At 26.4% G+C, this 12,522-nt stretch overlaps 1 protein-coding gene across 1 annotated transcript; it reads left to right on the top strand.

Annotated features, from left to right (window-relative positions):
• Window positions 1–4,694: 4,694 nt before the first annotated feature.
• LOC119672109 lies at window positions 4,695–5,436 on the top strand. The gene is made up of 3 exons (XM_038083075.1): window positions 4,695–4,875; window positions 4,982–5,127; window positions 5,230–5,436. The coding sequence occupies exons 1-3, from the start codon at window positions 4,858–4,860 to the stop codon at window positions 5,402–5,404; spliced, it is 339 nt and encodes a 112-aa protein (XP_037939003.1). The 5' UTR covers window positions 4,695–4,857; the 3' UTR covers window positions 5,405–5,436.
• The last annotated feature ends 7,086 nt before the right edge of the window (window positions 5,437–12,522 follow it).

The raw sequence follows: 12,522 nt of genomic DNA, 5'->3' as shown, positions 1-12,522 counted from the left end.
TTATTAAGTAATTGAGAAATTATAATTATAAACTTACGCTAAGTTATGTTATGTGATAAATTATTAAAAATTAAAAAAAAATCATCAATTAAAAATATTAAAAATTTCATTGAAGACCAGTGACTCGACTTGTTTTTATAAGAATAGGCATCCGAGCTTAGCTCTGCGTTTATGTGTTATTATGAAGATCACAAGATAGCAGCATAATTTCTTGAAATATTATTAATCATTTCGGTGTAACCTTGTAAACGATTGGATTAATTTGCTGTATTGATTTATTATTAAATCAGCACTGCTCGCTTTTGTTATACTTTTGAATACGAGTATCTTTGCTTAATTGCGTTAGCTGGTTCAGTGACACACTGAAGCTTACACCTGAGAAACAAGATACTCGCATTAATATGAATTCAAAATATCGAGAGAAATTTCATTAAAAGTCGATATTTCATGCTAATATCAGATAAACGTGAGTTGCACACAAAATCGCTTATTAAACATTGTGTATTTCAGTGTTTTTGCTGATGTTTTGATTTGGCTGTGGAAACCAACGAAGAGCATTGGCAACAGAAGTCTTCAAAAAAAAAACTATATTGGTAAACTATATTGGTGAAAAACATCTCTATCAAACAACTTTTTTTCATAAGAGACAGGCACAAACTATTGACTGCAGAGACGACTTCATAAGTGCACTATAAAAAATGATGAAAACATTTTTTACAAAAACTTTTTGTGAAAATGTCTTTCCAATCTTTAGTGCTGATTGCGAGCACTTTTTAGTTTAGTTGTTTGGAAACTTTAAATTTATTGAGGTTTTCTACAAAACAAAGTACTCTTTTTTATTTTAATATATGACGGATTAAACTAAAAAGTGAATTGAAAAAATACCTGGCTTTGAATTTTAACAAAATTTTTTATTTAGAAACACCACTGTAAAACAGAGAATGTTATTTCTACACAAACTTTAAATCGGCTTCCTTTTCAAAAGCAAAAAATAAATCGAAACACTAGTATGCGCATAGAACATATAACTGTGTTTAGCAAGACAGTTAAAGACATGTTTCAAAAATTTCAAAAATCCCAAAACATTACTTTTAGGAAGATAATTAAAATTTCGCAGTATATCAGAAACTCTATGACCTCCATGTGCTTCACAATTAGAGAGTCTAAGCTATTCAACAAAATATGTAATCATCCCAAAAGCTCTGTAACTCCGCTGATAACAACTCAAACGTTAGAGGGAAGATTTGCACACATTCATGTTCTTATACTTACAAAAGAAAGGGGTCTAACAATGAAAGTGAGGTATAGATCTTCTAGTATAAATCAAACCCCAAAGGAATCAATAAAAGTGATAGCTGTTATGAATTCGATTAATTCACAATACATGATAATACAAAACTTACACTTGCAGTCTCAAATAAACTATTTACGAATAATTGAATATAAGAAATAACTCCAGACCACTGATGATGTGTATTTGGCAATGCTCGAAACAGCTGTATGGTTAGTCAAGAATTCAATTAATTAATAATATATAAAAAAATTGTTACTGCAATTTACTACTGTTCGAAACCTCTCTAAGAAATCGTTTAACTACATTTTTTTTATTTATTGATTTTCTTCACATTCTCATATTCTTTATTTTTCACTTCATAACTAATAAATTTCAATAGTCTTTAATGCTGATTTTTATGAATATAATAACAGAAGGTAAAGCAACAATTTACAAAAATAAAATCAAATAATTTGTTACAACAATGATGTTGTTTTGTGTACTGCATGAGTACAGCTGGTTAAACTATAAGCCGTTATTGAATGATGGAACGTTAATTTGTTTATTGGTAAACATTTCTATTTCCATTATGTTTTGATTTCTGATTTACACTATAACTATTTATAAAAGAGTAAATAAAAATGTATTCCACATCTGGATTAATTGCTTTAATAGTTGATAGTAAGTATTTTTTCTTTTTTACTTTTCATTAATTATTTGTTATAATTATAATAAATAAAATTAGGCTTGCATAAATTAAATTTGTTAATTTAAGCTTAAAGCTATTTTTTGAAATATAACTCATTACTTTTTTAAGTAATGCTGATTGATTTTTACTTACATACAATTCAACAAGTAACCCAGCAGTAAAATTAGTGCTCTAATATGGTACAACCTATAAGCCAGTCCCATGATGTTACTGTCGTATAAGATTTTGAAAATATATAATAACTAAAAATTAATAGAATGACTGCTGAAGACAGAAAGAGAAATTGAAGAATAAACTATATTAAAAAAAGTGATTTTTAACTAATCAAATATGTCATTTAATATGATTTCATATAAAATTTTATATATATATATATATTGCTTATATTAATAGTAATATAAATTTAATATAACTAAAATATATAGATATTAATAAAATTTGCTGTTTTGTAGATATATACATGAGTGAGTGATACATGCCGGTACAAATCACTATGAAAAAAATTGTAAATATATTAAAAATAAATATGTTTATATTAATTAATTAGTAATTGGGAAAAATAGATTTTTTAATTCCGTTTGCTTTTTTAACAAATTTGCACTTCTATAGGACATTCCTTTTAGTTTTTTAATTTTTGTTAATATAATTTAATTAATTCAGCAATTCGAACTCTGGGGGAAAAACTGTTTTTATGCAAATATAAATTTAAAATAGATACAATATTTAAAAATATTTGTCAATATAGAATAATATTAATCGCTTCAATGTTAGCTGTTATGTATCCAAATACAAATTAAAAGTTTGGTTTAATCAAAAAATTACGAAAGTTTGTAGGCAATGAAAATAAATATATATCATATATATATAAAATATTTAATTATTTATTTAATTATTTATTTAATTCTTGATACAAAAGTCTTGCTCAAAGTTTGAGGTCAGATTATTTTCATTAAAGAAATCACATGTATTTTTCCTATACCATAAAGCACTGTATGTGTGTATTAGAAATATCCGGATTAAGTAAACTTTTAGGTAGTGAACATATACGTATTATCCACTATATAATTATAGTAATGAGTAGTACTGTTTTAAGAATTCCTCCCATATATTAATGCAGGCTCAGATACTTGTTTACTCATTGTACAACAGATTTCTGAAGACAGCACGTTTACACTAAGAAAGAATATATATTACGTTTAACTATGTCTTGCTGGAGTAGCGCAAATGATTTTATCACTAGTGTCTCTGAACTTAAGCAGGTGTAATATTCTCCATGTTTATGATAGAATAAATTCATTATTATAGTTTGATGTAATTACCGTAAGAATAAAAAAATAAAAATGAAAAGTAGGCTTTCAGTAATAGATATGGTTTATTAAACTAATAGGACTAAAAATTTAAACTAAACTCCTCAACAATGGATCCCAGATATGTTTATTTGCAAAGAGATATGGTAAAAAAGTTAAAAATGATGGTAAATAAATTAAGAGAAACCCAAAAGAGAAAAAAACAATGAATTTAAGAGTGATAAACCAATTCTTTTTCATGTACTTTTAATTCAGTTGAAAAGCAAAATAGCTTAGAATTTTTCCTTTATTTTATATAATAACTTTTTAAATTACATCATAACAATAAGTAATACCGCAATAAAATGTTATAAATTTAAACCTATGTAGATAGTTTATGACATACTGCTATATAAATTAATTATTCTGAATACTATTCTGAATACTTAATTATTCTAAATTGTTTTGAAATAATAACAACTTTCTGAAGGGACCACCTACAAGATCACCAATTCTATTTGTTTTAGAGAAGCGTCGGTTCAAAAGATTGTGCTTTGTATGAAACACACAAATTGGGAACTAATAACATTTCACGTGCTAAATAGCCGATCGTTTATAAGACGTTTATTAAACAGAGCTTTTAATGTGATATGCTCTTTTCTTCTATTAATCGTACTTAAAAGTAGTAGGTGTATTAAGACGAAGTCAGAACTCTGAACATAATTCTTAAAATTTAAAATACATATTATATTCCTATTGTCTAATTTAATTAGCTTTCACAGTAATATGATTAGCTCCTTATAGTAGTCTTTTTATTCTTTAAAATTAATATCTGTTATCTTTATACTACCTTCCACTACCTTCTACTCTATTTCATTCTATATTATACTTTCCTGCCTTTACGTGTTTATATTATAAGTGGTTTTATCACCACCACTTGAATATATTTCTATTTCTGTTAAGTGATGTAGATCTTAGGCCTATCTAACACCCTTTCTCTTGGACCTCCTCGCACTTGCGGATTCTCTTATATATTGCATTTGTTATTTAAATAATGTTAGGTTATCACCTAATGTATATAAGAGACTTTATTTAAGTGTTGTTTTAAGACTACTTTACTACTGTATTATGAGTTAATTAATTTCATTTCCGCATTGCCTAATGTAGCGTGACTAATATCGCAATTGATTCATCAGAAATTCATTCAAAATATGTGTCGTTAATGCACAAGACTTAAAGGCAACAAACTTTATATTGTCTCCTCTTTTCGTATCCAATCAAGACATAACGTGCAAACGGCGATTTGAGCAAATGGTCAAACAAATTTGACAGAGCGGTGAGGTATATTGCATATTAAGCCGCGATTAGAGGCTCAACAGTCCGGAGAGCGGAACCTTAACTTTTTTGTCGTCAATTTTGACCGATTATTTTTTCATGGCGTTTTCAATTGTGTAAATCATTGGAAAAAATAAAATTATAAACAAAAAGATTGGTAAAGTGGTCGAAACAATAAACAAACACCTTCATTTCGATACAAACAGTGAAGTGTAGCAGTTGCAGTTTAGGCTGACTTCCACCAGAAACTCACGATGACGAAGTTGAAAATTGTGCGTTACTTATTGTTTATTAAAATTTGTTAAGTGAAAACTACAATTAATAGTGTAATTAATAATTAAAATTAAATAATCTAGATTACTTAATTTTTACGTATAGTTAATCTTGTTGACTGCTTGCATTTTGTGCAGTGTTGAAGCGATATATCCACCAAGTCAGCGACAGGTACAGCTAGTAGAAATCACCTTGCCAAATGTAATAGAGGACTTCGAATATGTGCCCACACAAGGTGGATACAGATATAGGTGAGTTGTAAAATATTGAATAATTAATATTTAATAGAATTTTTTTAATGCATTATTGAATTGCATATAACACCATACTCTTCTTCTGATTTCATCTTGCAGCTACAAAGTCTTCGGTGGTCCCAAACGTGAAGAATACGGTGTAATACCAAATGCGGAGGCGGCGACTGGTGTGCGTGGCTCAGGTAGAGACCAAGGTAAAACCAAATCGAAACCACGCTACGGTACTAAAAATCGAAAATTATCACCGAAATCATTACAATCGCTTGCGGGATAATTGAAACTATTCGAGGCATTGGTTTTGTGACCTTAACATATGGTTTTGAAGTATTTTCGGTTAATTACAACCTTTCTTGTTTTAGTCTTTAAGATTTTGAATTTTTTGTTATTTATTTTGTTATTGTTTTGTATTGTTAAGTTTTAAAAATATACAAAAATATCAACACTATCGAAAAACCAATGAAGAAAAATTATACTAAAAACTGAAGATATCAATGTTGAGCCAATTAAATGATTGGCCAATATTACACGTAAAACCAATTAATTAATTAATTTTAAATTTATGCAGCACTCTTGTTGAACTGCAGACTTTTATAATTCACTCATTTCATTCAAAAAAGATGGTTACAAAAGTTTAAAAGAGTTTAAAAATGTTTGAGAAATTCAAACATTTTGACATGAATTATGAGATTTAGGGATAAAAATCCAAATTTAAAAGTGAAAGACAGTCACTTTTCAGGTTTTAGTTACAACTTAAGTAAGAAATGGAAATAAAATAGGACTGTACCATTAGATAAACTACATAGATAATATGTGCTATTTTTTACATATTTTTTTAAGTGCCTTAACATATCTTAAAGACAAGATATACGTAATTTGATTAGATATAATAATGTTAGATTTAATTTTGAATTTCGTTATTTTATACTGCGTTTTTCTTATATAAATAAGTCTGCATATATGCTTCTTCCCTTTTTTTTTGTTGGTGTTACAAATCAAACATAAAGATCATCCAACAATTTTAATAATATATTTAGGCCATGTAAGGTTAGGTTAGTATGGAAACCTACTTGACTTCAAATAATAATAGGGCTATAATAAATAATAAATTCAATAAGTCTGCATATGTATTTCTTTTCTATTTGCCTATTGAATCTTACTGAAATTATTATTAGAATGTAGAGAAAGAAAATTTTATAATATATAAGTTTAGAATCAATCTGATTAGTACTACAAAATATACTAGAATCTAGAATTATTACAAGACTTTATAGTTCAGTGCTACTATTATAATAACTCTATACCAAGTTTGAGTTACACAATTCAAGTAAGGCGTGTTGTTGTCTAAAGCCTGCGTCCACGCTTCAAATGAGACTTAGGTTCATGAGGGCTTAGGTTCAACCCCAGACACATACTCTGATTTACTGCTATACTCGTGTTACAATATTAGGTATCACAAAATTGAGAAACCTAGAGTTAAAAATCAAATCATTTTAAATATATCTGAAATAATTATTTTTATTACATTATAACATTTTCAATCGAGTATTAATTTTTTGTGCATGTATTAACATTTAAATTGGCAAAGAAAGACAGTTTTAGTCAGAGAGGCTATCCTAGATGAGTCACGACTACTTTTATCCAAATTATGCTGATAGTTTTACTTGAGATGATATTTGTACATGAAGTTTTTGTACATGATTCGATGTTATGCAGAAAATCAGCTTGTCTTATAAAAAAAGTATATAGTGAGTAAGCATAGTTAAAGTATAATGAAAAATTTTAAAATAATTGAATAATGGTTGATGTGCTAAAGACTGAAAATGATCACGAATTATTAAATAATAGATAATTTTCAATTTTTATTAATGTTGGGATGACTTACCTCTTATCAAAGGCATTAAGTTCACATAAGGTTTTCGTATAATTTAGCAAACAAATGCTTTTTCACCGAAATTGCATTTTAATTTTCATTTACGCAACTCCGTTTATGAATTAGGAAATATTTTGTGATTTCAGAGATATCATGTTTTAGCTCTGAAAATGTTCAAAAATTCATAAATAAGAAGTTTATCAATAATTTCTCTTTGAATATTTTCATATGGCTCTGAATAAGTAAACTGTTTAACCTATATTTATAAATTTTTATTTAAAATATTTTTAATATTTTTTATTGTTACTTATATTGTTAATTAATTAATTAATTAATTAATTTATTAATTAATCTATATCTTACACTGTCAATCATAAGTTTATTTAGTGTTATTTTATATAAATATTTATTTTTATTTAAATAAAATAAATAAAAAAAATAAAAATAAATAAATAAAAAATATTAAAAAAAAAATAAAAATATGATTAATTTAATTATTCTACAACTGGTATTTGATTTCGTTCTAATATAAACACAGCAAGTGAATTTGTTAATAAAACTTTCACAGCAAATTAACAAAAACTGCAGAAAAATATGCGAACATAAAAAGTCAAGTACGGCTTTGGATCAGTTGGTTAAGGTGTGCAGACTTTGAGCTTCAAATTTGGCAAGACACGAGTTCGATTTCTGGTTCTTACAGTCTCAGAAAATTATTTACGAATAATTAAATACAAGAACTATTTCCAGGACCACTGATGATGGATATTTGGCAATACTCGAAACAGCTGTATGGTCAGTCAAAAATTCAATTAATTAAAAGAATATAAAATAAATTTATGTTGTTGTAATTCACTACTGCTCGAAGAAACTCTTTATTTTTATTTTATTAATTTGTTAATTAATATTTCAGTAATAACTTTAAAATCTGTTTTATTAAAATTAGAAAAATCTAAAGATATTTTTCTTCAAATTATTGCACGTTTCCATATATTGCAAAGTAAAAACAATGTGATAAATTTATAAATAAACAATAAATAAGTTTATTTTTTGTTAGTTTTATAAATTAAAGTACGTGCATAAAATAACTGATAAGATTTAGTTTCGCAGATACTTAAAGATTGATTAAGCAAGATAGAAAAAAATCTTATAGTAATTATATATGTATTATGTGTAATATTTCAAGACACCAATAAAGCATATATAGTAAACTAGTAATATTTAGTTAGTTGTAAAATCAGTATAGTACAATATATGTTCAAGAAAAACTCTAGATGGGATGAACTCAGGAAAGTGCGCTTAGCAATTATACACTTAGCTCTTGAACATACCGACAAATCTTAGCTGATTTTCTTTACAGCTATTCAATCTTTTACATAATTTAATATTATTTAATAATATTCAATATTTAATATCATTATTAATAAATAAACATATAAAAATCGCTTATGACTTAAAAATTTTAACTAAAGATAACTCTCCCTTGATTTTAGGTTGTTTATCACAGATTTATTTTATAAATAATGCTTAATTTTGAACACAAATAAATATATATGCAAACACTTATTTAGTTATTAATCAATAAATTAATTTCGAAAAGTTATATTAATTTTTTGATTTTTTATTTAATAATTCTAGGATTAATAAAAATATGTTTAAACTTAATAAGCTCTAAAGTATACGATTTATTCAACTTTTAACAGCACCTAAATGTATGCTTCAATTTTAATCATTTACACTACTTTATTCATAGCAAAGGCATAATTTATTGTGAATGGTAGAAAAAGATTATACAAAATATTAACTTCATTGAAACTAATTGTATACATTAATTTATTAATGATTTATACCTCTCAAAATATGTATCTTTATATGACAATTTTAATACCTTTGATATGAGAAAATCAGAGCTATTGATGCTATCAAATTGTATATTAAATAATGGTGCCAAGTGTTTGCACGATGTTTGTAGAATAAGATAAATAAACTGCAATTATGTGACATCAGACTTTGAGATGGTCTCAGAATATTATCTGTTGAGTTTCAGTTGTGATTTCTTAACTGTTATTTTTATTGTTTATGACTAATTAAGCAATAATACAATAGTAATAATTTTTAGTATCATTTGAAGCCGATTTATATCCCATTTATGATGGTTTTATGATTTTACTTATGCCCTTGATTTATAAATAGGTTTTAAGAATAAAGTATTACCTACATTTTCGTACTCGATTTTGGACTGAACCTATTTCGATTAATAATTACAAACCAATAAAATAATTCATTATAATATTTCAAATTTTTAAAATATTTAATGTATATATTTTATATATTTTATATATATTTTATATATTTTATATATATATTTTTATTTTATTCACCGACTTGTTTCATCTTTCATTGTAATTTGTGACTTACATTTACTATCCCACACATATGTAGGAAGTAATTTTTGTACAGGAAGAGAACAGCCACAAGTTCTATATATAATTTACATTTGTTATTGTTTAGAAACGAGTATATCAACAGACTTTTTAGGTTATTAAAACAATTTTTTGTGAGTTATATAAAAATTATTTGTTTTTGTCTTGGTTTATATGGTAGCTTAGATTAACTACTTTTGCACACCGGCATCGTAAATTTATTTCCTCACTTAAATTTCAAGACAAAAGTTTATATATTGTACAACAAAAAATTGTTGCTAATAAAAAGTCACACAATTAAATATTTAAAAACTTTTATAATCTTGTTTAGAGTTTTTTTAGATACATTTTTTATGCAAATCTTTGAATAAACAATTGAACAAAATATATAATTTAGCGTACAACGAACCACATATTTTCTGCAGGTTTTTTATATAAGGGAGGAACTATCTGACAAAATAATTAAGAATAAATAAAAATGACTTAAATCTTAATCTTTGGTTTTAAAAACTTACTTACTTCTGATAAGTGTATATTAATACTCATAAGTTTTCTTAAATAATGAGGTGAATCAGTTATTGAAACTATTATCTATAAGTTGTCTTCTATTAAGTAATGCTTGGGCAAACACATTTTATTGCTTATGAAATAAAATTTAATAGGTCAACAATGCCAAAATTTTGATAAGTGTGAAAATTGGACATATGTTATTCTCATTAAAGGCACCTAAATGGGTGAGTCGCTGCCTTTTTCGGACGTATGCTAAACACCTTGTCTATGTACGCACCTACGCTATTTCTGTGGTACCACAACGGGCTGTTATTTTGAGCTCAAGTGGGGTCTCTTGGTATACAAAGCTACTCCATCCTAACCTAACCTAAGACTATACACACGTCAAAAAAGAAAAGCCAACTTAAATAATAAAAACACAAATTGTTATAAATACAAGATTTAAATCATTAGGTTTAACGTCTGGCTTTTCTAACTGTATTAAAAACTGTTTTATGGAAAACGATATTCATCAAAGGAAGCAGTAATAGCACCCATAGAAAATAATCTTACAAAACTTTTGGAAGCCGACTTCAAATATATGGGCTTAATAAGTTTAAAGATTCTTAAAATAAACGAAAAGAAGTAAAGATTAAACTCAAAAATAAAACAATTTTTAGAGCTCTGAATTCGGACAATTTCAATTGCCGTTCCGAGAATTTATTGGACAACAAAGTTTACTACTTGTTTTCAAAGTTTATTGCTTAAGAAAATTACTTCAGAGTCGTCCGAACTATTGTTGCAATACAGTTTCGTGGTCTGTAGAAAAATTTTCACATAATTTAATCTCTGGAAGAAAAATATATGTTTTATAACTTTTTTTTTTATTTATTCTTTATATTTTGATTCATTATGGTATAAAAATTGTTAAATATGCGTTTATTAATGAACTAATTGAATCAATTAGAAGGTGTATGAATTCTGAATAAAATAAATTATTTAAGTTGAGTACTTAAGCTAAACTAAGCTTAAAAATGTTACGATGCAATGTAACCAATATGAAGAGGAACAATGTAACCAACCAGTGTGGATATTTATGCTACGATGAAACGTGAAATAGGGAGTTTCCGTACGGCCACTTTAGTATAATTAAATTAAAATTTCATTGAAAGTTCGGATTGTAAAAAAAACATTTTTTCCTAAAACATGTTTAAAGGAAACATTTTTAAGACAACAATGCAGGCCAGCAAAGTTCATTGTGAGCTGTTGAGCGCAATAATGAGTACTCAGTAAGTTCAACTGTTAAGCTTTATTAAATTATAATAATTTTATATTATTATACTATTATTTTATTATAATAAAAAATAAATAAATAAATAAAATAAAACAGAACTCATTGTGAGCTGTAGAGCGCAATAATGATTATTGAGTAAGTTTTATTAAATTATATAAATAAATAAATAATATAAAATTTAAATAAATAAAAATGAAATTATAATGTACATTGTAATATAATAAAATAAAAAAAAATAATTGATTTAATATATGTTAATTTAACTCTATTTAGTTTTCAAAATTAATATGTAATTATACTTAGTGGAATTTTTACAATTCACACATAACTTAAGTAATCCCTAAGTGTTCGTTGTTGGGCACTAAAGTGCCACTTAAAATCAGCGTAAATGTCACTTTAGTGTCAAATCGTCACTTAATTGCGCTTTGTACAACTGTCCCTTAGACTAATACGTAGCTCGACAACAATTAAGTAGTGAAGTGTTTTATCGCAGTAGTTTGAATGAAAATGTTATCTTTTATTGCCCTGTTAGAGATTGCGTCACTTTCATTCAAATTAGCAGCAAATATATGTATTAGCAGATATTCATAAAAACATTAATTTCTTAGAAATATGCATAAAGCAAAAAAAAAAAAATTAAATTAAAATAAAATAAAGAAGAGGACCACACTTCACAAGAAGTAATTCGTAAAGAAGCTTAAACGTATCAAAATGGGAAGATGGCGAAAATGTTATAAAAATCACAATTAACATTGAAGTGATAATTTCTCAGAAGCAGCAAAAAATCCCATGCGAAGATGCAGCTTGACCAGCCGGTCTCTTGGCAGCAGAAGTTGAAGACACTGAAATGCTGGAGTAGTCGTGCTTTCAATGAGCAAAAGAAAGACGTGAAGATGAAGCACGCGACGACCTTGAAAAAGATAATGTTAAAAAAAAAAATTAAAAGAAGTGAAAAATGTAAAATATTGACATAAATCGAAGAAGGATGATTATTGCAGCCATGAAAAAAGTGAAAAATACCTAAGAAGACTGCAAAAAATTAAATTAATTTTTGTTTTTTTTTTTTTTCATAAAATGTAGTTTACTCTTAAAACAGTTTATTTTCACAGCACAAACATACATAATATATGTAAAAAAAATTATATATTGTATATATGAAATACGAAACTCGTTTTAACCTTTGCTTACCTTTTTATTGACTTATAAAAAACTATTAAATAACTTTTAGCCAAGTTACGTCATATACAGCTTAAAAGGAAGCCATACACGGCAAGACAATAAAGTATTAATGTCTCTCTGCCGCGGTGGCGGCAGATCTG

This window comes from Teleopsis dalmanni, chromosome 1 (assembly GCF_002237135.1).
Source record: "Teleopsis dalmanni isolate 2A chromosome 1, ASM223713v2, whole genome shotgun sequence".
Taxonomy (NCBI): Eukaryota; Metazoa; Arthropoda; class Insecta; order Diptera; family Diopsidae; genus Teleopsis; species Teleopsis dalmanni.
The sequence above is the reverse complement of the archived record's forward strand: the minus strand, read 5'-3'. Positions and strand labels throughout refer to the sequence as shown.